General features: G+C 33.9%; 1 protein-coding gene across 2 annotated transcripts; it reads left to right on the top strand.

The window, feature by feature from the left end:
• On the top strand, positions 1–27,281 carry LOC141657359 (uncharacterized). Of its 2 annotated transcripts, none has more exons than XM_074464555.1 (15): positions 1–182; positions 609–756; positions 995–1,092; positions 1,971–2,035; positions 2,229–2,320; positions 2,451–2,574; positions 4,830–4,916; positions 5,498–5,594; positions 5,827–5,934; positions 6,895–6,995; positions 7,734–7,799; positions 7,885–7,972; positions 14,022–14,082; positions 14,738–14,801; positions 26,974–27,281. In XM_074464555.1, the coding sequence occupies exons 1-15, from the start codon at positions 125–127 to the stop codon at positions 27,103–27,105; spliced, it is 1,389 nt and encodes a 462-aa protein (XP_074320656.1). In that variant the 5' UTR covers positions 1–124; the 3' UTR covers positions 27,106–27,281. The 2 variants fall into 2 exon arrangements, with proteins under 2 accessions (XP_074320656.1, XP_074320654.1); XM_074464553.1 differs by having other exon boundaries at positions 13–182; positions 6,895–6,968.

The following is a 27,281-nucleotide window of genomic DNA, read 5'->3' as shown; positions in this document are numbered from 1 at the left end:
GATCGTGGATCTCCTTTCTAATAATCTTTGTTCCGCGTATAAAGTGATACATACAACTGAGTACTCACGTATTCAAAGTTTGTCTAACATTACAAGAAAAGAATTGGCAACTCTTTGGCTTGCAATGGAAGTTGGGCAATCATCTTCCTCAATTTTTTCTGATGAAGTCTGGGCCAAACTCGGTATCATTTCTTCGTTTTCATATCAATTTGTCCTTCCAATTTACATGCATTATTTATGTACTCTTTTCTTTTTTTTTTCATTTAGGAAATGGTTAATATTTCAAATTAAGGTCAATCAAATAGGAGTTGTAAATTAGGTTTACTGGGGTTTTATGGGTTTGTACTGGTTTTCTGCGATTTCCGAATCGAAATTGATAACGATGATGATACTGAGATTTCTGTTGACGTTTGAATCGCATAATAATACTTCGTATGATCATTACTCATTAGAGTACAATTGTAGGAATGCTTTCCTACATTTTTATAGAAGGTCAATTTTGAAATATTAACAAGCATGTTTTGCTTTGTTTCTGGAAAGTAGTCCCATTTTGTCTACGCTTTTGTATCCGATTCCTCAATAATACTTTGCTTGCTATGTATTTGTAGTGCCATCGGATTCAAAATTTGCTACCATTGAGATTAGCTCAAGTGATGTGAGTATATGTTCTCATGTCTCATCTTCTTCTGACAAGCTTGAATGGTGCCAAATATTACGGAATTCTGATCGTTGCTCTGCCACTATCAGAAACAAGAGGTAACACTAACAACACCTTGCCTTGATGGAATTACAATTTGTCTTCTCACCTTTTTATTCACCGGGATGAAGGGATTACGTTTTAGAAGGAAAAGTTTATAGTCTGAGAAGTTGGAAAACAAGTACACCTAATGAGCCCCTAGATTTTGTTTTATTAATTAGTCATCTGAATTTTCCTTTTCATGTTCCTAGTATATCCTTGTTTCCTTACGTTCTCGTAAATTCTATACTCATGTAGGTCAGAAGTGATAATTGTAGATGGGACCTCACTTCCGAGCGAAGAAGTAGTTGGTATTAAGTGTGGCAGTGAGATAGTGCCAGCTTCAGTTAGGGAAGGTCTGTACATTATGTCAATTTGTTTTTTTTTTCCTTTTCTCGTTCTGCCGAATTGCATAATTTGAAAAAGCTTATCATATAAATGACTTGGGAGAGGGTGAAGAAGAATAATTATGAGAGGGGCTGGAATTACCCGGGGTAGTAGCAGAATATGAGTTGGGGGTGTGGGAAGGAGCATGAGTTATGGACAATAGTGTGGAGGAAAGAGGTTGGAGAATTAGATGGGAAGGTGATGTCATCTCTAGGTTGTGACAAAACTTTTTTTACTTTGTCTCCTGCAATAATATTGAAAAGGTAATGCCATTTGGTAGTCTTCCTTACTTCACTTAGGCATTTTGTATCTTGATCCTTGGCTGGGTTCGTTGTTTAAATAGCACACATAGGCTGCTCTAAGGTACAAGGCGCGTGCACTGACAAATTATGTGGATCTTGTACTTAAGGCACAACTAGGAGTCGCAAGCCTATGCATTTTATTTGATTTTTCTTGTAAATTTTTTTGTATTTTTTTTATTATGCTCTTCCCCATTACCCATTACCCTTAGTTCTTACTTGCTTACATTTTCACCCTCTATAAAAGTCAAAAATAGAGAATTGTTGCAAAAAAATTGTTTTGAAAATTACCTATTTGTTCGCAAGATTGTGTATCTTGTGAGTGAATGAGGCGCTTGCGTTTGCCTCATACATTGTCTCCTTGATGCACCTCTAAAATCTCTGTTTTTTTTTTTGAGTGATCGCCAACACCAAAACATTAAGTGGTGTTTTTCTTATAAAGTCAGTTAGTGATGAGGGTATGCTGTCTTCACGTTGATGTGGTGTGTAGTTAAAAGGATCAGCTAATAAGGCTAGTTTTATTGATTTTTTTTTTTTTTCGTATACAGGGCATCATACTTACAAGTTTGAGGTAATGGCTGTGCAAGAAGAACGGTGTGAGAATAAGTTGAAGGTATGTCATGCATGTACATGATTTCAATCATTTGGTAGAGTAGTTCTATTTGAAGTATATTTTGAGCTTGGATAAAGGTGACATGCTTCTTAACCTTCTCAGTTCCCTCAGTGGGGCTTTGATTTGAATCTTGTTGTTCCTTTCATCTTGAATTTTTGTGTACCTAAACTATGTTTTAAACATTAAATTTCAGATTGTTGTTGATTCTGAGCATACAAAGTGCAGTATTTGTTTGAATGTTTGGCATGATGTTGTAACGGTTGCTCCCTGCCTTCATAATTTCTGGTTTGTTCATTGTTTATTTCCATTGAAGAATACGCTTTTTTTTTCTGCCTTGATTGTTTTGGCAACTAGAGATTGCTTACTTTTAAGGACTAAGTTGGTATTTAGTTTACACATTTTTTTCTATTGTCAGCAATGGATGCTTTTCAGAATGGTTAAGGAGGTGCCAGGAAAAACATTCAACTGTTTTATGTCCCCATTGTAGGGGCGTCGTCCATTTTGTGGGACGAAACCACTTCCTGCATTGTATCGAGGAGGTAGTATTTCCTTTATTTTCTTTGTTTGTCTGTTTTCCCTCTAGTTAACTATCGTCTCAATCAAGTATGTAGACTTTATACTAGTGGTTTTAATTTAGTTATTTGTTCTTAATTATCCACTCTTCCATCTTGTTTCAATGTTTTTTGAACTGACACATGTTTCAGCTTCTAAAATTGTACAATTTGTGAGGCTGAAGTTGGTAGTTAAGGAGCGAACCAATGGATCTCCAAAAAAGATTCCATTACCTTCACTTTCGATTCTTTAATCTCTAACTGGTAGCTGTCATCATTTTTAAGTAGTGCTAGAACTTTGCAGCTACTTCAATTTGTAGAGTTTCTCACTTTGTCACACTGAAGTTTATAGCTTCGGGGTGAAGCCAATAAATTTCACAGAAATCCTAGCAGTACCTTTACATCAAATCTCTCTATCTCTACAACTCATGCTATCATCACTTTTTAAATCGTGGGGAAGTGGTAAACTAGCCCCTTAAGTTTGCATCAATGTGAGAATAACCCCCTTAACTTTATTTTGGTGTAAATAACCCCCATAACTTTGCTCTAAAGTGAAATCAAGCCCCTTTCTATTTTTCCGGTCAAAATCTCGCCGGATTGCCAATTTCTCACCAATATCTCATATGTTGTACATATTACGTATAATTTTCACCCTTTCTACTCTATATACTTATACAAATGCATGTATCCGCAAGATTTATACTCCTTATTTTAGCACTTTATCCAACAATTCATATGTCCTATCACTCCTACCTCTGACTTTCTCTCTTCTTGGCGTCTTGTCTATCACCCAGAACACTCAACACCAACATTATCACTTCTTTTTTTCTTTTCTCAACTTTGCAAAAAAATAAATAAATTTATTCTTAAAGAAGCGAGCGAGGAGAGTTCCATTGTTGAAGATGATTCAGAGATTTAGACTAAATGATGTCATGGTATTCTATTCTCAAAGAGAGGATAACAATCTAAGGCTTCCTTGTTTTCCCGAGCGCTTATTTACTGGACGTAGCAATTTAATTTTGTAAAAGTTGCACCCAAATCTAAGTGTTAAATTATGAGCAATTACACGTAATATTGGTGAGAAATTAACAATCCGGCGAGATTTTGACCGGAAAAGTGAAAGGGGCTTGATTTCACTTTATTACAAAGTTATGGGGGTTGTTTACACCAAAATAAAGTTAAGGGGGTTATTCTCACATTGATGCAAACTTAAGGGGCTAGTTTACCACTTCTCCGTAAATTTAAATGGTGTAAGAAATTTGTACACTCCACACTACCCCGTGTCGGACAAATGTTGATTAAGAATACACATGGGTGCATATGTTTGAAATATATTCTTCATGATTTGTCTATTAGTTAGGCCTAGTTCTTTTGGACTTAATTTTTTTGAACTGCACTTATAGGATCTTAGCTTATAGGAAAGTGGGTATGAATTAAACTGAACTTTTCTAAAGCGAACTTAAGATCTGAACTTTTCCGAACAGGATCTGAACTAAACTTATAGGATTTGAACTTTTTAGAACTGAACTTGTTGGATAAAAACTGAACTTAAAGGGATCGACTTCAAGTCCAAAAGAACATGGCCTTAGTGTTTTCTTTCCGATGAAGCCAAATACTCATTACTCTCTTGTTTTTGATTATGATGCAATAAAGCATGACTCACTAACTAGACTTTTCTCTTTTTTGTTTTGTCATAGTAGTAGTATCTGTAGCCGTCATTTGTGCAATTCTCAATATGATTATCATTATGGGTCTTTTAAACAATGTATCTATGTGTTGTTCAGGGGTAAGGTTGCGTGCATCTAGTGCCCCCCTTACCTCGCATACACGGGTTCCCATGCACTAGGGTATTGTTGTTATTGTCCATGAGTTGGTATTGACAAACTCAAATCATCTTGGCACAATTAAATGGGATGGCAACGGAGGCTGGAATTGGAGGTACCATACACGGTCGGAGTTGGGTCAGTTGTAGAGTATTTCGTTGGACACTCATTTTGACATTGCGTTTTCCTTGAAAACCATGTGGCTTCGCATTTTTCTGTGATGATTATAATCTAGTGACTTATTTACATTGTGCAAGCTTCTTCAGATTACGCTCTTTGGTTTGAAGTTAATAAATCCATCTCTTGAGTGTATTTTTTATTTGCGTTCTATTAAACTTTGAACTAATATAGTTATATCTTTATATTTGTTTACGCAGTTTAAGTGATTCCTGCTTATCTTTTTGGCATGTTATTCCGTAGGATATTTTACAGGCTGATGTATCACTACGTCGATCCACTGAAGAACTTGCCTTGTTGAACTCTTATGCAACTATAAAATCCAATCTTGTAAGTAGTTTATTTTCAATATTTATAATGATCAAGGATTACAAGTTTAGCATTACAAATTTTGTAGTGATTCCATCTTGTTGAACTCTTAATATGTCTATTCTTTTCTCCATCATGCTCACAAAAGTTTCACTCAACAGTTAGGCCTTTTTGTTACTCCCTACCCGTTTATATTCTCCCTTTGACTTTAGTAGTCAATTTTGACTGTTGTTTTCTCCGAATACAGAATAGTTACATCGTTCTTTAAAAGATAATATGAAAATAGTTGTTTTGATCAATGAAACATTACTAACTTGACATTGTATCTTATAGATAAATCATCAAAGTCATAAGGGAACGCCATAATTTGATGTTAGTATTTCAGATGATCTATTATAAAGCTTTTGTAGAAAATTATGGAAAAAGGCAGATTAAATCAGCCGTAGAATAGTGAGTTATGATAAGGTCTATTTGTCAGTTTATAATATGGTAATGATGTGAAAGTTACTAACAAGTTATGCTCTCCTTTCCTTTTCATTCCGTGGTCAATCGAAAGCTTCATTTTTAGGTCTTGATCATAATTCACTAGTGTTATTTGGTAGGTAATAACTAGTGGAAAAAGGGATCGTCGAAAGAGGGCACGTTCTCCAACTTATGAAATGAATGATGAGATGGAACACCCATCATGCGCTCAATGTGGTAATACTATTGAGCTATCTTTTAAGTGTATTACTATAACATTAGATTTAAATAAATAGTTTTCAGCTCCTTGATTGACTGTTAAATGTATTTAGCTTCACAGACATGCTCGGAAGTCCTGATCTACTATCTTTGTTACTGATTTCAACATTGTTGTCTCTCCTTGTTAGGTGTACTTCAATCCATTTACTTTTGTTTCTTACCACTAATGATATGGCAGCTTCTATTACAGGGACTCAAATAGCTGGTTTTCGCTGCAATGGGAGTACAGTCCACTTGCAATGCCATTCATGTGGAGGAATGATGCCTTCAAGGACCGACATTAATATTCCACAGCACTGTAACTTTTCTGTTCACGTGATCATTTGTCTTTTTGTGGTTTATTTTTTTTTATACCGTGTCCAAATTTAACATCCAAGTCTTTGTGAGAATTGGCGCTTAAAGTTAAGTCATTCAAGTGTTTTCTTTTTCAATTAATTTATTATTTGCCAATAGTTAAAACCATTCACAATAATTGCAACTTTTACCCTATGTTTGGATGGAGGGATTTGAAGGGAATGGAAAGGGTGGGTGACAATTTCCTTTGTTTGGTTAGTAAAGTAAGTTACAAGGAAATGGAGGGATTATTCCTTCATACAAGGCACATTAAATTCTCTCATCATGTCTCAGATTTGGGAGGAAAACACTGTTGCCTCCATTGCCCTTCCTTTTCCCTCCAACTCAATCTGCTACCCAGACAAAGGAACTTGTCCCCCTTCAATTCCCTCCTTTCCACTTTCCTTCAAATCCATTATCCAAACAAAGTTAAATATTCTTGATGAAATTGCATCTTATACCTGAATCTTTGAACTCAACTAAACTTGAGGACCTATAACGTTAATTTGGAGTCTAGGTGGATTGATGAATTTCATATACAGAAGATGAAGTAGTTTTATTGTAACGTTTGCTTCTAAAGACATCAGGGTTACCTGCTTCATAGTAAGCTTCAATGCAATTGCTTTATACAGAAACAAACTCCTTTGATGCACTTATTTTAGTCAAGCATCATAATATAAATACGTAATAAGGGTACATGATAACTGTGAATCAATTTGCCATTCACTAATGTTGCGAGCAAATTTGTTAACCAATTATACAACTGTGTATTTTAGTCAAACACCGTAATACATATATGTGATAAGGGTACATGATAAATGTGATTCAATTTGCCTTCACTAAGGTTGCGAGCAAATCTGGTACCCAGTCACACACTTTTGTCTTTTATTATTGTTTAGTCCTCGTCTTTTTTGGTTATCTGCAGGTGTAGGCTGTGATCGAGCGTTTTGTGCCGCGTATTGGCATGCCCAGGGGGTTTCCAGGACAGATCTTCATGCAGTATGCAACCTTGATTCGTTTAAACCTGTATGTTGATTGGCATTTGTATTTGTTTCTTGACCAGATACACTGATGACCACTTGTGTTCCTTTTGGGGTGATGGAGTTGTTAGTCAAGCATTAGAATGGAAGTAGCCTAAATGCCTAATAGATGTATAACCAAATTCATGTTTGTCATGTGCGACTGGTTGATGGGCGTCAATAATCAGAATCCTGTCTAACTGCTTATCTTTCTATGCTGATAAATGGGTTATTTTGTAGCCTTCACTTTCCTTGCTTCCATATACACACCCTGTTTAGTGCAGGATCGTTTGTGGCATAAGTAGCTGCTCTCTGTATCATGGGAACATAAATAAAAGCTTTCCAAGCAACAATATCAAATAAGAAAATGAAACCATCATATCCTAGACCTCCTAATTTTCGCCTAAAGTGGTTTCCATCTGGACTCTGGAGTATAGCGCAGAGCTGCAGTGTTGCATGGTTCAATGTTTGATTTTGCTCGAGAACAATCTAGGCTGTGAAACACTTAATGGGTTTATGTATAAAGCACTTTGTCGACCTAGTTTGCTAATAAACCCTGTTCTGGTATGGACAATTCGGTTCTAGGATTGGCCGATCAAGCCCAAACCATGCAACAATGGTATGCTGTTAGCCGATACAGGCCTAGATTTGTAGCAGTCTGTATTTTAGATTTCATAGCAGTCTGTATTTTGGCAATAATTTCATATTTAAAATTAAATCATGCTCTTTGATTGCTTTCTGTCAGATCTCCGAACGTCAAGCGTCTAGTATTCCTTCTACAGTTCATGAAGGGAATCAATTTGAACGGGATGTGTGTACCTTAGCCAACTCAATCTTGAAGGTGCTTTCTTTTTCTTTTGCGTATGAATTTTATCTGACACGTATGTGTTGCACAGATCACAGAAAGGTGCATAAGACAGACAGGCAAATCACTAGTAGATGTTATCTCAGAATGGGTTGCTAAATTTAACAACAGAGAAATTGGTAATACTTCATGTTCTGTATTTAATTCTTTTTGCAAAGAATCAGAGATGAAATACTGATTTATACAGAGTATCCACTTCAACCGTGACGCACTTTCAGTAGTTCAAATAAGCACCAAATTCTTTTCTTAGATGTTCATGGGATTAATTGACATGTTTTCTAGGTCCTCTTGTTATTTTTTTGCTTCTTTAGTTGCATATATCTATCCTCATTCAGCAGCGCATCACATCTCTTTTTTGCCTCGTAATGTGTTCTAAAGTATTTTAATCATCAGCAAGACTTGGGTAGGACACCAGAACGTGTTGAAATCAGTGGTGTTTCCAATGGGGGTTCATGGGGTTCAATTGAACCCCCATTGGAAAATATATAGAGAATATATGTCAAATAGTTATCACTAGATACAGCTTGGTCAGTTGGTAAAGATCATGTATTTCCTTCTAAAGGTCCAGGGGTTCAATTCCCATAATAAGCAATTCTTTCAAATTTCTCTCTTTTAGTGTTTTTTTCCATATTTTTGTTAGTTTTCCGTCAATTCGTCAACATGTTATCGTTTTAGTTTTCTCGCTTATTTGTCTTTTCCAACTCCTCTATTAATAAGCAATTCTTTCAAATTTCTCTCTTTTAGTGTTTTTTTTTCCATATTTTTGTTAGTTTTCCGTCAATCCGTCTACTTGTTATCGTTTTAGTTTTCTCGCTTATTTGTCCTTTCCAACTCCTCTATGAAATTTTGGTATAGTTTTAATATTTGACCGTATAACTTAATCTATTCATTTCATTTTATTATCTCCTCCCTATAAATTTATAAAACTACCATCATTACAAAAAAATTGTGTTGTAAGATTTGTTACTCGGACTCGTTTAGGAGTAACCGACACGGGTGCGAGTCCAAGTGTCGGACTCGACTATATTTTTGAAAAATATGCATATTTTGGTGTACAATAAGGTGTCCGAGTGTCGAGTGTCGGACACGGGTACGCGAGGAAATTAGAAGAGTCGGAGTAACATAGACTTGTAAGTGCGATATAAATTTTTCATAGAAAAAATACAAGTCAAACTCGAACCCCCATTATTGTAGTCCTAGAAACGCCACTGGTTGAAATTAGTGTGTGAGTTTAAAAGTGCAAGGCAATAAGGTAGCGTTTAAGATTTTAAAACTACAAAAAATTTAGTGCTCACTTAAAAAGGAAGAGAACAGATCTGTTAATGAGTTATCGTTTATCAAGTAACTATCTTATTAAGTTTTTGTTTGGGGATTTCTATGGTGTACTATACCCCTCCCTTTTTACTTTCTAATACTATATGTCTGTACTATACCCCTCCCTTTTTAAAACTTTCTCGTGCACCCCTAAATTTTGTTGCTTAACTGGGACAGTAATGTTAGTTACATAACCTTAATTTTTTCATTAATGGCTGACAGAGAGAGTGATTTTTTTTTTTTTTTTTTTTTTACCAGATCAATTCGACCAAATTTGATTTTCTGTGTCCTCACACCTCCCCCCCCCCCCCCGGCGTATGCATCACTCACTATGTATATTCTCTTTATTATTCCATTAAGTTGCTTAGATCTGTTTTCCAAGTTTCTCTTTGTCTTATTTTTTCCTCTATGTACCCCATTTATTTATTTTCTTTATCCCTCTGATTTTGCCTATTTTTCTTCAAGTTTGTTTGTTTGTTTGTTTGTTTTTTTTTTTTTTTTTTTTTCTCTTTTGTGAATGTGTGAAAGTTTTTGGTCTGATCATTTGAGACTTTGTAATTGCAAAACATTAGAAAAAAGAAAATCAAGTTGAAGGTGAATAAAAGGTTCATAATATGACCTTTGACTAGTAACATACAAGAGTACCAAAATATGAACTTGCAGTAGGAGTCAAAAACAAGAGAAATTAATAATATAAACTTTTAAGTAAGAATAAAAATAGAAGAAAGTAATAACATGAACTTTTAATTTTGTATGATAATCAATTTGGAAGGAAAAGCAAATTTGAAGAAAATAATGGAATAGATGATTTACAATTTTATCAAGTAGATGATTAAATTGCTAGGAATTGTGTGTCAAAGTTGAGTTTAAGTGGAAAGGAAGGTATATGGCACCAAAGTAAAAAAAAAAAAAAGTGAGAACATAAAAGGTTTTTTTACGTCCATGTCAACAACTAACGGCTAAACAACTTGGGACTCGGTTTAGATTAAGTGATAAAATTTAAGATGCACTATGTACACCTTATGTTTTAAAAAAAGGGAGGGGTACAACCGTACAACATAAAAAGTGAAAAACTGGAGGGTACACCAAGAAAATCCCTTTTGTTTATGTCAGCATATTTTTTTCTTGTTTTTAACTCTCCCTGAAACAAAAACACCGCTTGCTAATTTGATGTAAATAGAGAAAGATGTTGACTTTGATCAATTTGTTATTTTATCTTTTCAAAATATACAATAGTTACAACTTCAAACATTCGTGATAGAAAATACGCTTTTATTGTTTTTGTTTCTCCCACTTGTCACGGTTCATAAGAAAATGGGTAAAGTATCGTATCATAGAATAAACCCATTTTATATTAAAGTGCTAGTCCTGATAGACCTGGCAAACAGATCGGGTCGGGTCGTGTCGGGTTCGTGTTCGTGTCACATGTAAACGGGTCACAAACCCTCCAACCCAAACCCGACCCAATTAAATATCGTGTCGTGTTCGTGTCGACCCACTTACATAAATGGGTCATCAAGCCTCAACCCTAACCCATTAATTTCGTGTCGGGTTCGTGTCGTGTTTTCGAGTCATGTTCATATTTTGAAATTTTAAGTCTATTTATGTAATGGAGAATCAATAAAAATCATGATTAATTTAATAAACAGGTCATTCGTGTCGGGTTCGTGTTTAGAGAACTCAACCCAAACCCAACCCAATTAAATATCGTGTCGTGTTCGTGTCGACCCACTTACTTAAATGGGTCATTAAGCCTCAACCCAAACCCGTTAATTTCGTGTCGGGTTCGTGTCGTGTCATTTTTTGCCGAGTAAGTAGATTATACATGTGGTGTATTACATCAGATGGTATAGTTTTTGAGCATTAAGATATAGTTTTTGAGTTTTAATTTAAAAATTTCGAGTTTTATTATAAAGTTTTTGAGTTTATTTACTTAAACATTAATCTCAAAAAGTTACATTATAACTCAAAAAATTTACATAGAAGCTTAGAAAAATTTGATTTTTGACGTCATAAAACTAAAATGTAATTTATACTCTATAGAACTCAAAAAAATACACAAACTCAAAAACTCATTAATGTGAGGTAGTACATCTGATGTACAATATCCTTTTTCTCGACTACCACCACATCCCAACCAAGCCACTACCAGTCTCCCATCAGCCACCACTACCCTCCTCCATGGCAATTTCCATAGACTTGCATTACCATCTACCTTGAACCGCCATCGTTAAACCACCATCATACCACCATCAAGCTACCACCACACCGCTACCGCCATGAGACCACGGGCAACCACAGAGAAAGGGCCACTACCATTGGGAGCATATGGGGTCGGCAAGCACACCACGCGGGCCCTTTTTTGAATTACTCGTGTATCCTTGTCGATGTAGGATTATATGTCCAGTTTAAAGGAGGATGAAGGTCGAACAACAGGAAGGTGAGTCGTGGTGGTAGTCGGTTGTCTCGTGGTGAAGGGAGGAGAGAGGGGATGGTGGGCAAGAAGCAAGGATGAGAAAGGGAAAGTGGGAGGTTTATTAATATGGTTGGTTATTTTTAGCAGGGTTATTGGAATATGATTCGTAATTAGAAACAAAAACTGACCACTAATCCATGGTAATTTTATTATTGGGTGAAGGTATTGGGATTATGTACTCATTTTTAGGGTTTTTTTGTCAAAAACTACCTTATATTTAGGGGTATTTGTAAAAAAACTACCTTATATTATTTTTGTTGCTTTTAACTACCTTTGTTTTCTTTTTTTGGTCATTAACTACCTGTGCTGAAAATCTGACGAGATTTGATCAGTTTAGTGACATTAACGTATCTCACATGACTTTGTTAACATCAGACAACAATTACCAACTACGACCAAACTGTAATTTAACTTCAGACAAGCAAAAGTTATGTTTACATATGTCAATAACAACTACAAATATTCACTAAAGTTGAGTGTAAGTACATCTTGACTTCCTGAAATCGGACCTACGCAAGATTAGAGTAAGAAAAGACTCTTGTGAAATAAGTTAATGCAGTAAAATTCACCAAATATGTCTAGAATCTTGGCGCAGGTAGTTATTAACCAAAGATAAAGAAAATAAAGGTAGTTAAAAACAAAAAAATTAATGTAAGGTAGTATTTTTACAAATACCCCTAAATATAAGGTAGTTTTTGACAAAAAACCCTCATTTTTAAGCCAAAAAGTTTTGCCATTTTAGGCCAGAGCACAAATGGGAGGAACAAAAACATATTCCATTCCCCATAAAGGAATGTGGGAGGAACAAAAAAATGGAGGGTGTAGTTGTTTTGATGAATCAAACATGACAAATCTTACATTATTTTTGTACTTGTGTGTGGAGAAATTAATGGTCCAAGTTAACAGCACTTACCGCCAAAGTCACATGGGAATTACAAGTTTGTGATGGAGGCTGAAATACATAATAGTGTTTGAAGTTCTCCGTGGTGACTTAGCTGTTTCTCCCTTATATAGTAAATGGAATTTATCCAAGGGTTGTCTTGGTATGTTTTCTTTTCCTTTTTTTTTGGCAACCAAACTGCTGCCTGGTATTCTAGTATTCTATATCCCTCGAAGTCGAATGTTCCATTTACTACAATGTCAACCATACAACCAAATAAAATACTCCCTCCCATCCAAACCAAAGGTAACACTTACCTTATTCGGACCATCCAAACCAAACTACCCATTCCTTATTTGGTAAAAAACATGACTAAAGACCCCTCATACACCCTTATTATTTACAGAAAATGCCATCATATTTGTGGCCCTCCTTTAATTAAGCTACAAGTGGTCCTACTTTAATTCCAATATTACCCTTACTTTTTCTCTATTTTCTTAAAACTTGTGCTCCCTCCCATGTTACCTTTGGTTTGGATGGGAGGGAGTACATGATTATCAACAAGTGCTTGAGAACACCTTGACTTTAACAGGGTTTTTTTCAATCTTGTTTACACTAGTTTTCCATACCCAGTTCAGCTAAATATTCATATTCATTATCTGTGACTGTAGTATGTAATATGATGTAACATACCAAAACTTAGACCGGTCAATCGGGTCGGGCCAATTCGGTTTGGGTCAATTTGGGTACATCATATTATCAGGTTAGTTCGGGTCGGGTAGTTTGGGTTTCGGGTATGTTGGTCGGGGGTTGGGTTATTTTGGGTCTGGCTCATTTTTGGGTCAATGATTAAGAGAGAAAAAAAGTACGTTTAGTGTTATTACCTATTTTTAGTTTAGTTTTGATAATTGTTTCTTTATTGTTAACGTAAATGATATCAAGTGTGCTTTTAAATTAGTCACTCAAGTCTTTTTTGGTCAATTAGAGTTATATTTTGTCGGGGTAATTTTCGGGTTGGGTGGTTTTGGACTAGGTCATTTCGGGTCGGGTTAGTTACGGGTCAACAAAGCTCGGGTCAATTCAGGTTTCGGGTTGGATTCTGTGGTTGTAGTTTGGGTCAGCCTTTTCGGGTCGAGGGTCAGGTTGGTTTTGCCATTTCTAACAAAATGGGTCACCAACCTTTGCCTGGAGCTTAATTTTTGTCTCCGTTTTTCGAACGACCATCGTCTGTTTTCGGTCAGCATGACCTGATTTTGTCCACCCGGAAACTCTATTCTCTGTCAGACGGCATGATTTCCCTTCATGGTAATAATAATCCTTCTCAAACTATGATATCCTTTGTAGTTCATTTATGATTTCTTGCTCAGTGTTGCGCAGATTTCTGTTTGTTCTTTTCATGTTTCTTTTTCCCAATCACTTCTTTCAACGATTCTCATTTAATGTATTCTCATAGCTTGTGAATGACTTTCTTTGGTTCGTTCACTGTATTGTTCCACAGATCGTTCCACGTTGACCTTACTTCATCCTGATGTGATCACTGCTGCTACAAATGTGTGCAAGTAAGTACCAATTTTCATTGTGCCTAAATAAGATGTTAGGGGCTACTGTTTGAATCAGTTAAAGTTAAATAGTTTAGTAAATAGACAATTGTTGTGTATCTTTTTCTTGAGAAGTACTCCCTCAGTCTCAACAGATTGTTTATGTATTTCATTTTATGCCAATATAATTATTTGTGTGCCCTTGTTAACTTGATGGTCAGTGGCCGAGTCATTGGATGAGAGGGGAGAGTAGATGAAATAGGGGTATCATTGACCATTTGTCTTGAAGTCCCCACGTGCATACATAACACGTTGATCCAAAAGTAAACATAAACACGGTGTTGGGACAAAGAGAGTAATATTGTGATGAGGTTCAATTCATATTTCATAGGTACAACAAAACTAAATCTTTTCACTTATAGGCAAGAAATAACACTATTGCCTTGAGCATTTCGCTGCAAAATATGGCTATTGTTTATTTAGCTACTATTGCCTTAAACATTTCACAGTTTCATGTTACAATAATGCGAGACCAGCTCAAATAATAAACATGCTCATATGCACATTAACCCATTAATTCAAAAAATGAATACCCGATTGTTTTGAAATCAGGTTAGCTTTATGATATTATTATCATGAGTACGCCCCATATGAGAATTTGTGTTTTTCTTTTCAGTGATTGCTATGAGAAGGTGGTTTCATTTCTTCTCTACTGGTTCCGGGTTTCATTGCCAAATCATGTAAGCACATGTGTTCTCATCTTTGTCGACAGTTTGATGATTATCTTATGACAATTTTTGTTTGTTTTTCTAATTTCTGGGCATATTAGCATTTATCATTTGCCGTCCATTCCTATATTTAGGGGTTTAAAGTTACGAAAAATTGCCCCCAATAATTCGATATTTGCCCAGTCCGCTATTTTTAATTCCAATCTTTCCAAATAATCCCAAGTTAGCAACATTGTTTCAGTTTTGTACCTATTTCTGGTTGTTAATTTTCGATCAAATAAATTTAAAAAAAAAAATGAAACGATGAAGAATAAATTGGTTTTATACAAACATACGAGGGTTTTACAAATTATTCCTAAATTAAATAAAGGATTATTTCATAGGAAAAATCCAAACTATGGGTGCCCTTCTTATATTACTCCAAACTCCAAACTTCAACTTAACCCACAATTTAATCCAAGCCCTTCCTGTCCCCCTCCCTTCCCAAATCAGAATTAGCTTTTTTTTTTTAATAGCTCTGCCAGGTAACTTATATACCTTTTTTATTTAACTCTTAATTAATTCATTGTCTTTTTTTTTTTTTTTGGTTTACTCATCTTCTTCCTAAATTGCCTGATATAGCCGGTAAAAAAATTAAGCCTGATATATCGTTTTGTCATTTCTCACTATTAAAGTTACACTTCTCACTATTAAAGTTACACTTTTTTCTATTAAAGTTATACTTATTAAAATTACAGTTTTCTCTATTAAAATTACATTTTCTCTATTAAAGTTACACTTATTAAAGTTATACTTTTCTCCATTAAAATTACAGTTTTTTCTATTAAAATTACACTTTTCTCTGTTAAAGTTACATTTTTCTCTATTATTAAAATTACACTTTTCTTCATTAAAATTACACTTTTTTCTATTAAAATTACACTTTTTTCTATTAAAATTACATTTTTCTCTATTATTAAAGTTACACTTTTTTCCATTAAAATTACACTTTTTTCTATTAAAGTTATATTATTTCTGTTAAAGTTACATTTGTTTCTATTATTAAAGTTACACTTTTCTCCATTAAAATCACACTTTTTTCCATTAAAATTACACTTATCTTCATTAAAGTTACACTTATCTCTATTAAAGTTACCCTCTCAATGATTAAAGTTATACTCTTAATGGACTAAAGTCACTCTCTCAATAGACTAAAATTACACTTTCAAAGGACTAAAGTTACACTCTCAATGGACAAAAGTTACACTTTTAATATGGACTAAAGATGGACTCTTAGTGGACAAAAGTTACACTTTTAATATGGACTAAAGATACACTCTCAATGGACTAAAATTACACTTTAATGGACCACTTTAATGGACTAAAATTACACTTTTAAAAGACTAAAGTTACAGTATAAGTGACTCAATTTACTAGTGAGTAGCAAGGGGTAGCCGCTGCTACCCCAAACCCAGAAAAATTAGCGAGGAAGATGAAGATTAGCTACCCCAGCTGTAATGAAGATACAAGATAATATAACACCATAAAATTTACAACATTATATGGATCTTTGTCTTTGATAAAAGGTTTGTGGACTTGTCTTATGGGCTTTTTCCAATACTACTCGTGTTCGATCCGCACTAGGTGCATTTTCACTTGTTTTTCTTTTTTCTTTACATTACGAAAAAATAACTATCAAGTATTTAGCACTATTTATTATATACGACTACATTAGTTTACAAATTATTACTCCCTCCATCTTAACATATTCTTTACATTTCATTTGTTTTTTTTTTTTTTTTTGGGTACTAATTTACATTTCATATGTGAGGATCATAATTAATACTAAAACGTAAAGAATTTGTTGAGCCAGATGTAGTACTTGTTAATTACTTCCTTTTTAATCACTCATAAACGATGGAGAATAAGGACGTATAAATTTTTTTGGTTATAAATTACAAATTGTGTCACTTTTGTCCGTAACACTTAATCGTATCGAATCGTTCACTAATAAGTCCTAAACTACTAGAGCCCTAGGGCTCAGGCGCAAGAAACACCTCAAAGCAATAAGCGCGAAAATAACTAGTCTTCTCAAATTGGAAAATACGATTATTATAAAAAAAAATTATACTCCGTATTTATTTGCGTTTCTTTCAATAAATTAAAAAAATGTAACAAAAACTTCGCTACCCCACATATTAGATCCTGGCTTCGCCCCTGATGAGTTGTGTTAAAATTTGAAAAATTCAAAATAATATTTGTCGTAAAAACTAAAGTTACACTCGTAAAACGCAAAATTTATCGTAAACTTGCTTCAAATTTTCAAATTTCAAAATAATATCCGTCAAACCACTTTTTTTTTGTTAAAGTTACACTTTTTTCCGTTGAAATTACACTTTTAAAATGGTGAAAGTGTTGTAAAATTTGTATAAAGTTTTTGTAAAAAAAAAAAATTGTGCTCAAAAAAAAAAATTTGTGTATAATAATCAATTAGTGAATGTATAGTTAAAGCTAGAGAGAGAAAGTGGGATTAATTAGTGTATAGAAAACTCATTAGTGTTAAGTATGCTTTTTTGCTTTCAATCTCAACCATCCTTAGTGGGATATCTAAGGGATGTAGTGATGACTTATGGACTCAAATATATAGGTGGACTTATAAGAACTTCACTCTCTCTCTCTCTCTCTCTATATATATATATATATATATATATATATATATATATATATATATATATATAGAGGAAGGATCAAGTGAGTCCAACCAAAAGCATTGAGTCCCTAAGTCCTCTTTAGGGCCATTGAAAAGATGAGATGAGAGGTTGAGATTGAAGGGGGAAAAGGGGGGATTAAGGCTAAAATAAGGGGATGGATGCTAATTAATCCCTTTCCCTCTCTACCATCACTAATCAAACCCTAATTGCACTATAAAAGCCTTCTTTTTCCACTCACTTATCTCTCCTCTCACACAAATATCAATCCTCTACCTCTCTAAAAACCAAATAAATAAAAAAAAACTCAAAAACCACCAGCCACCTTCCACCATTCAAAAAAATAAATCACAAAAAAAATACCCTCACCTTCCACCACCCGACACCACCACCGACCACCCTCCACTGCCCACTGCCGCCACCATTAATCCGCCACTTCCTCCTTTCCATCACCATATCTAACCGCCACCATTCAACCACCACAACACCACGCCACCACCTACCAGCCGACAACAACACCCACGCCTCACCACCACCACCACAACCCGCTCTCCATCATCAACACCACGTCACCAACACCTCCATCCTTTCTCTTTTTTTTTTGTTTTTCAGATCTGCTACCAAACACCCACATAAGCCGCCATTCACCACCGCACATCACCACTCCTCTCTTTCGCCGCACCGCCCACAACCACCATCAACGCCGCCACAACAACACATCTCCTTCCTCTCCAACGCCGCCACAACTCACAACCCGCACGCCAACCCGACCAGATCTGAAATAATGGGGTGGTGCGGTGGTGTTTCTGTTGAAAGGAATGAGAGGAGAGGAAGGAGGTGTGTCAATGGGTGACAATGGTGTTTGTAAAAAAAAAAATGACAATGGTGTTTCCTTTGAAAGTGTCCCGCCAGTTGCCTATATTCGTCCTCCTTGAATTTTTTTTTTTTTTTTTTTTTTTTTTTTTTTTTTTTTTTATTTTCAGATTTGTTTGAAGTTCTATTTAGATTTGTTTTTTTTTTTTTTTTAAGCGAGTGATGTTAGTCCCACCCAAAAAAATATCGTCTTTTAAATATCGTCTTGTTATTATATTGTTTGTTTCAGATCTGGTTTTAAAATTTAAATTTTCAGATTTCTTTGTCGTTTTTTAGACCTAGTATTGAGGTCGTTTTGGTGGTGGTTGTTGCGGTGGAGGTTGAAAGGCGACGTGGTTGCGGGGGTATTTTATTAAAATTACATTCATTTTGTTACATAATTTTTTTTATTATTATTTTCATTTGTTATTGTGGGTGGTTAATTTTTACTTGCATATCTCGTCTTTTTTTGTTTTTCTTTTTTAGATCTATAAAGTTACACTCTGGTAATTTCAGATCTATTTATTTTTTTGTTTTATTTTAAAGTTACAGTCGTTTTTCTTTAAATTTACACTTGTATTTCCTCACATTTAGACTCGCATTTCTTTACATTTACACTCTTATGAAGTGTAATAAATTGTTGATCTTATTCGTAGATCTAATAAAAATATAGTAGATTTTTGAAAAAAAAAACGTATTAACATGATTTTTATTCTTAGATCTAATAAATATATTAATTTTACTCATATTTTTTTACATTTTCAATCGTATTTTGTTACATTTACACTCGTATTTCTTTACATTTACACTTATATTTCTTTACATTTACACTCATATTTTTTACATTTACACTCATATTTCCTTACATTTACACTTGTATATCTGTACATTTACACTCCTTAAAATTATATAGATTTGCACTCACGTTTACACTGGTTTTTCTTCACATTTACACTTTTATTTCTTTACATTTACATTACACTGGTTTTTCTTCACATTTACACTTTTATTTCTTTACATTTACACTCATATTTCTTTACATTTACACGCATTTTTCAGATTTACACCCTTATTTCTTTACATTTACACTCGTATTTCTTTACATTTACACTCATATTTTTTACATTTACACTCGTATATCTTTACATTTACACTCGTTAAAATTATATAGATTTGCACTCATATTTTTTGTGGATATGAGTTGGTGGTGGAGGACGACGGTGATGGTGTTTTTTGGTAGTCGGACTAAAGTTTTGCTCGTAAAGGACAAAAGTGACACTTATAAAGGACCAAAGTTACACTCAAAGGACCAATTTACTCTTAAAATACTACATTTACACTCTTAAAATATTACATTTACACTCGTAAAACATCACATTTACACTTGTAAAATGTTCAAATTATGTAAATTCAAAATTTCCGTCACAAAAAATCAAATTTACAGTCTTAAAATGTTACATTTACACTCGTAAAACATCACATTTACACTTGTAAAATGTTAAAATTATGTAAATTCAAAATTTCTGTCACAAAAAATTAAATTTACACTCTTAAAATGTTACATTTACACTCGTAAAACCTCACATTTACACTTGTAAAATGTTAAAATTATGTAAATTCAAAATTTCCGTCACAAAAAATCAAATTTACACTCTTAAAATGTTACATTTACACTCGTAAAACCTCACATTTACACTTGTAAAATGTTAAAATTATATAAATTCAAATTTCCGTCACAAAAAATAAATTTTACACTCTTAAAATGTTACATTTACACTCGTAAAACATCACATTTACACTTGTAAAATGTTAAAATTATATAAATTCAAAATTTCCGTCACAAAAAAACAATTTTACACTCTTAAAATGTTACATTTACACTCGTAAAACATCACATTTACACTTGTAAAACGTTAAAATTATATAAATTCAAAATTTCCGTCACAAAAAATCAAATTACACTCTTAAAATGTTACATTTACACTCGTAAAACCTCACATTTACACTTGTAAAATGTTAAAATTATATAAATTCAAAATTTCCGTCACAAAAAATCAAATTTACACTCTAAAAATGTTACATTTACACTCGTAAAACTTCACATTTACACTTGTAAAGTGTTAAAAATTATATAAATTCAAAATTTCCGTCACAAAAAATAAATTTTACACTCTTAAAATGTTACATTTACACTCGTAAAACTTCACATTTACACTTGTAAAATGTTAAAATTATATAAATTCAAAATTTCCGTCACATTTACACTTGTAAAACTCATACAACATTACATTTACACTTCTGAAATCTAAAACTCAAAACTGATTAATTAGGGGCTAGAGAGAGAAAGAAAAATTAATTAGTGTATAGAAATTTGATTAGTGGTAATTTTTTTTGGTAATTTTCAATCTCAACCACCCATCTCAATCCAACCATCCACATTTTTTTCCTTTTCTTTTTAATGGCCTTTAATCAAATTCATCTCAACCATCCATTGAGGCCATCCAATGGTCCTTAAAGGGACTTATGGACTCAATTTGAGAGGAGGACTCATTAGATCTTACCTCTATATATATATATATATATATATATATATATATATATATATAGGTGAGATCCGGTGAGAACGAACACTCGGTGAGAACGCATATCTACCATTAGATTAAACTAATATATGAAAGGTTGTGATTAAATTTTAACAATCCCAGGTACAATGATACACGATTTACACGCACACCACCCTTCCTCCATCATTTAATATTTTTCCATTCCACCTAGAGCCCCGTCGCCGGAGCTCCGACAAAACTCTCGTCGGAGAATCTTGCCATTCCTGCCATATGATCGCCGGATCTCCGACCAAGCCCATCCCCTCTTACAACCCAGAACTCTCCTCCCCCTTTTGTAAACTTCTCCTCTTATCATCTGACGCCGACGCCGGAGCTCTGGCAGCTGCCACGAACATACACTCTGACAGCTCCTAGGCGCTCTTCTCACACTATGAAAATTTTCCTGTACATTTACACTACATCACCACACTGTCTAAGGCAAATAATCACCGTCGCCGATGCCGACAATATGTATTATGTCTGTTGGATTCCTAGTCTCATGTAATAGATACCTTCGTAGAAGCTGCCGGCAATGTATTGAACACTACTGCTCTTCAACGCACCTGCTGCTTCACACCGCCGCATTTTCATCTTTATCCGGCATTATCTCCACCCAACATCCACCGATGAAATCATTGCAGCATATCAATTTTGATGTATCTAATAACTAATCATCTAATAACGAAATTAGCGTATCTGGTTTATATATTGATGTATCCCATATAAATTTTAATGTACCTGCTAACTAAATTTGTGTATCTATAATTTATATCCAGATACATTAAAATAGTGGTTAGATTCGTCAAAATTTATTGTAGATACATTGAAATAGATGGAAACAAACAAGCACCCCTACCAACATCGACCACCGCTGCCCTACTAACAGCCAGCCACTCCACCACCACCTCTTCCTTTTTCCGATGACGGCGCATCAGGGAGCCGAACCATTGAGCTGCTGTAACCTTAAAGTTTGCCGACAAGCTCGAGGCCTGCCTTACCGGAGCAGCAACATCCTTCAATAACTCCACAGATACATACGACTACCAAGAAATCCGACTTAAACAAGGTGGTATGACCAGCATCATCACAAAGCGCGACGGCGGCGGCAGAAACTGAGTCGAACCATTACAGCGTCGTTTCGTTCCCCAAAGCGCAACATTCGTCGGCAATTGCAGCCAAAATTATACACAAATTGATTACTAAAAAGTTGAAAAATAATAAAACAACATGCATTAAGCGCATGAATCAATAAAACAAACTAAAAATAGTCAAATTTTAACAAAACAATTACATATTTAGAAATTGAACTAAGAAAAAGGGAACAACTGGAAATTGATGTACCTTTTAGATTGAAAATTTAGCTTTAACGCATTAGAGTAGAGTGTTTTAATGTGTAACAGAGGTGATAAAGTAGGTAAATTACAGAGGAGAGAGAAAGGATAAGAGATGTATGAGGTCAGTATTCAGATTTAGTGCATAAGTTGGGTTTGTTTTCGTTCTCAGTGACTTTGTAAGTTGGGTGGGTTTGTCCGGATATTTAATCGTTTCCGTCTAAAACTTATTTAATTTCCTTATTAGAGTTCGTTCTCACCGTTCTCACCGAATGTTCGTTCTCACCGGATCCTAAATCTATATATATATATATATATATATATATATATACATATATATATATATACATATATATATATATAGAAGGGTTCTCATAAGTCCCTTACATCTTATGAGGCCCTAAGTCCTTATAAGGACCATAGGATGGAGTGGATGGAAGGTTGAGATTAGATCTCAATGGATGGTCAGAAATTAATCTCCTCTAATTAGCTCCTCATTGCAATTAAGTTCCTCCCTAATCCATTTTTCACTCATTATCAACAACTCCTCCTCACTAAACATTCATCCCTCATTATCACAAACCCCTCATATCTCTCTACATTCTCTCTCATTTTTCTCTCAATAAACAAAATCAAAACAAAAAAAAAATCAAAACAAAAAAAAAAAAAAATCTGAAAACAAATTTCAAATCCTCCGTCCTTCCTACTACCGCCCACCACCCCACCTCCGTGCTGCCGCCTGCCCGCACGCCACCACCAACCTTCACTCTCCCTCCCTGCTGCCGCCTGCTCTCCCTCCTTGTTGCCGCCTGCTCGCACGCCACCACCGCCGCACCACACACCACCGCAACAACCTTTACTCTCCCTCCCTGCTGCCGCCTGCTGCGCCCGCCACCACCACCACTGCACACAACCACACCCCACCGCAACCACCGCCTGCCAACCTCTCCACGACAAACCACCCGCCTCCCTCCTCAATTTCCTTGTTTTTTGTCCTTTTTTTCAGATTTACTTTTTTGCCTTTTTGTTTTGGTTATTTGGTTATTTGGTTATTTGGTTGTTATTTGTTTTTGTTATTGTTATTGTTATTTGTTTTTTTTTTTTCAGATTTACTTTTTTTTTGTTATTTGTTTTTTTTGTTTTTGTTTTTGTTGTTATTGTTAAATTAAGGCTGATGGTTGTTTTTTTGTTTTTGTTAGTTGGTGTTATTGTTTTTGTCATTTTTCAGATTTCGATCTAATTTTTCTGTTTTATTTTCGTTTTTTTGTTTTTCAGTTAAGGTTTGTTTTTTATTTTGGTTTATTTTTGACTTGTTTTTGTTTTTGTTTTTTGTTTTTTTTTTTATAAAAGTTCACTATTTACGACTAAAGTTATACCCTTAAAACATTAAAGTTATACTATTTACGACTAAAGTTAGACCCTTAAAACATTAAAGTTATACTATTTACGACTAAAGTGATACCCTTTTTACATTAAAGTTACCCTATTAACATCTAAAGTTATACTCCCTCCAATTTCTTATTATCTTCCCTCTTTCCTTTTTCACACAAGTTTGATTATCTTCCCTCTTTCCATTTTTGGTAAGTTTCATTCATTTTTTATTAATTTCTCTCTCCTAACAAATCAACAACTCCCATTACTTTATCTATTATTTATTCATTATTCATTCTTTTTTATTTTCTCTCCCCTATAAATTTCACAACTTACAATACTTTATTCTACTTTATTCCTTCTTTCTTCCCATTTCTTAATTTTTGTGCCCAAAAGAAAGGGGAAGATATAAGAAAATTGGAGGGAGTACATTGTATAAATTGAAGTTACACAACCATTCAAGTTTGTTTTGGTTTGATTTTCGTTTTTTTTTTTTTTTTTTTTTTTTTTTTTTTTTTTACTTATTGGTTAATTTTTTATTATTGTTATTGAAGTTTTTTTTATTGTACTTTTTTGACTTATTGGTTTATTTTTGTTCACAATTTATAATGTGTAACTTCACTGACAATATGTGTAACTTTACTATCATCTTCTTATGTGTTGGTTCAAATCTGAATTTATATTCCTAAAGTTATACAATTTTGAACTAAAGTTATACTCCCTCCCATCCACTCTTTTCTTCCATATTTCCTAAAATGGATTATTCAGGTTTTCTTCCCCTTTCCTTTTTGAGAAAGTTTTTATTAATATAATACTCCTACCTCTCTCCACTCATCAAATCCCACTATATTATTTATTAATATTTAATTCTAATTATTCCTACCTCTCTCCACTCATCAAATCCCACTATATTATTTATTAATATTTAATTCTAATTATTCCTACCTCTCTCCAATAACCAAACCCCACTCATCTCCTTTATTAATATTTAATCCTAATTATTCATACCTCTCTTCAATTACCAAACCACACTCATATCTTTATCAATATTATACTCCCCACCCTTAATCTCCGTGCCCACTTCAAATGGGAAGAAAAGAGTGGATGGGAGGGAGTATAAATTTGGACTAAAGTTATACAAAAAATGACTGAAGTTATACTATGCAACTTCACTGACAAATTTGTGTAAGTTATACAATTTTGGACTAAAATTATACAAATTTGGACTAAAATTATACAAAAAATGACTGAAGTTATACTATTATGGAATAAAGTTATACAATTTTGGACTAAAATTACACAAATTTGGACTAAAGTTATACAAAAAATGACTGAAGTTATAGAAATAAGGACTAAAGTTATAGAAATAAGGACTAAAGTTATACAAAAACTGACTAAAGTTATACAAATATGGACTAAAGTTATACAAATAAGGACTAAAGTTATACAAATAAGAACTATAGTTATACAAAAATGGGCTAAAGTTATACAAAAATTGACTAAAGTTATACAAAAAATGACTAAAGTCATTGAAATTACACACATTTCTACTGGAGTTATACATTCGTTGAGTAGAAGTTATTCATATCGTTATTAGAGTTATACATTCATTGAGTAGAAGTTCAACACATTCCTAATGTAGATATTTGTATAACTTTAGTCCATTTTTGTATAACGTTAGTCCATTTTTGTATAACTTTAGTCCTTATTTGTATAACTTTAGTCCATATTTGTATAACTTTAGTTAGTTTTTTGTATAATTTTAGTCCTTATTTGTATAACTTTAGGCAATTTTTGTATAACTTTAGTCCATTTTTGTATAACTTTAGTCCATAACAGTATAACTTTAGGCAATTTTTGTATAACTTTAGTCCATTTTTGTAAAACTTTAGTCCATAACAGTATAACTTTTGCCCATAACTGTGTAACTTTAGTCATTTTATATCATTTTTATATAAAAATGTGAAATATAAGATTAAAATCAACAAATTATAAGAATTTTTATATAGCTAAGATTAAAACAACAAATTTTATGAAAAATATTTTAGTAGATCTTAGATGAAAAAAAGTATCTCACAAAAAAAACGAGATTTAAAACCCGAAATCTTAAAAAAAAACGTATAACAAGAAGAGATTTGAGAAAATAAATAAAAAAGCGAGAACTAACAAAATAAAAGACAATTAAAAGAAAATAAAAGACAACAAAAAAAATGAATGGAAAAAACAACTCAAAACATAAAAATTAACACCAAAAAAAAAAAAAAAAAACGAAAAAAAATACCGAGGTGGCGGTGGTGAGTTGGTGTCGGGTGGTGGGTGGTGGTGGGTGAAGATGAGAGGAGTGGGTGATTTATTTGGGTTTTGGTTTTTTGGGGTTTTGGGAGAGAGGAGAGAAAAGAGTGAGATGTAGAGAGAGGAGAGGAATTGTGATAATGAATTAATGAATGATGGATGAATGATTAGTGAAGGAGATGATTAAGTTAAGGAGACCATTAGAGGAGATTCATTTCTAGCCATTCAATGAGATGAAATCTCATCCCTCCATTCCCTCCATCCAATGGCCTATATGAAGACTTATGGACTTATATGTATATATGGGACTTAGTTGATCTCTTCTCTATATATATATCTTCTCTATATATATATATATGTATATATATATAAGATTTCCTTACATTTACATTGATGCGACCACGGTATCTGTTAATATGAGCACGAGCTGGTTGCACAACTGCAGATGCGTGGGTTGGCTAATCCATGCTACAGTGTTAATGGTCCTGGAACACCTTAAAACTTCATTTAGGCATTTCTTCCAATGTTTGTGGTAAAATAAAAAATTAAATTATGTATGGTATAATTTTGTACAATCATTGCTTTAAATTTTTAAATTTAATATCATTAAAAATTTGCGGGAGCTATTGCGGCACTGGGTAAATGTCGTAACACCATTAAAATTTCTGGATCCACCAGTAGATACAGTCGCATGCTATAGTGTATGTAACGACAATTTATGTTTTTCTTCAAGTTTTTGTTATAACAGGGACATTGGAATTTTGATCTTACCACTTTCTACTATGTCCCGTTCTCATTATGGTTTGGCCAGTAAAATAGACGACTATATGGCCGATTTGGGACATTCATCCTTCTCTTTCTGAAACACAGGATTAGTTTACTTTTTAGGTAGTTTGATAAGTGAGTCCCCTGTATATGCTCAGCCTAATTTACTTTTTATTCATTGGTACCCAGTAACTTATGCATCATTTTGGGATTAAGGCTTTGATGTTGTTGTTGTACCCAGTAACTTATGTATTCTCATGGTATAATTATCTGTAAATTATAGCTCCTACCAGCAGAAGCATCAAACAGGGAAGATTGCTGGTATGGGTATGCTTGTCGGACTCAGCGTCACAGCACTGACCATGCTCGTAAACGTAATCACGTCTGCAGACCAACGAGAGGCACCCGCACGTGAAGATATTGTTTCTTTTTTTTTTTCCGTCGTGTTCGACTGCTTCATCTCCAGATTCTAAAATGCTATCTAGGCTCCAAACCTTGTGTTCTTTACTTTCTGGGTTCTTTCCTTGAGCATTGTATACTTCTTCTCAGACAAACAGAGAAGTTAAATCAAATGGGCATTTTTGTATTAAC

Source organism: Silene latifolia, chromosome 5 (assembly GCF_048544455.1).
Source record: "Silene latifolia isolate original U9 population chromosome 5, ASM4854445v1, whole genome shotgun sequence".
In the NCBI taxonomy this organism is placed as follows: Eukaryota; Viridiplantae; Streptophyta; class Magnoliopsida; order Caryophyllales; family Caryophyllaceae; genus Silene; species Silene latifolia.
The sequence above is the reverse complement of the archived record's forward strand: the minus strand, read 5'-3'. Positions and strand labels throughout refer to the sequence as shown.

Excerpts from the sequence above, each read along its gene's own strand:
- LOC141657359 (XM_074464555.1), top strand. The coding sequence starts at position 125 with ATGGAAGTTGGGCAATCATCTTCCTCAATTTTTTCTGATGAAGTCTGG. Across the intron at positions 1,093-1,970 it reads GCCAGCTTCAGTTAGGGAAG|GGCATCATACTTACAAGTTT; the intron begins GTCTGTACATTA and ends TTTCGTATACAG. Across the intron at positions 4,917-5,497 it reads CAACTATAAAATCCAATCTT|GTAATAACTAGTGGAAAAAG; the intron begins GTAAGTAGTTTA and ends GTTATTTGGTAG.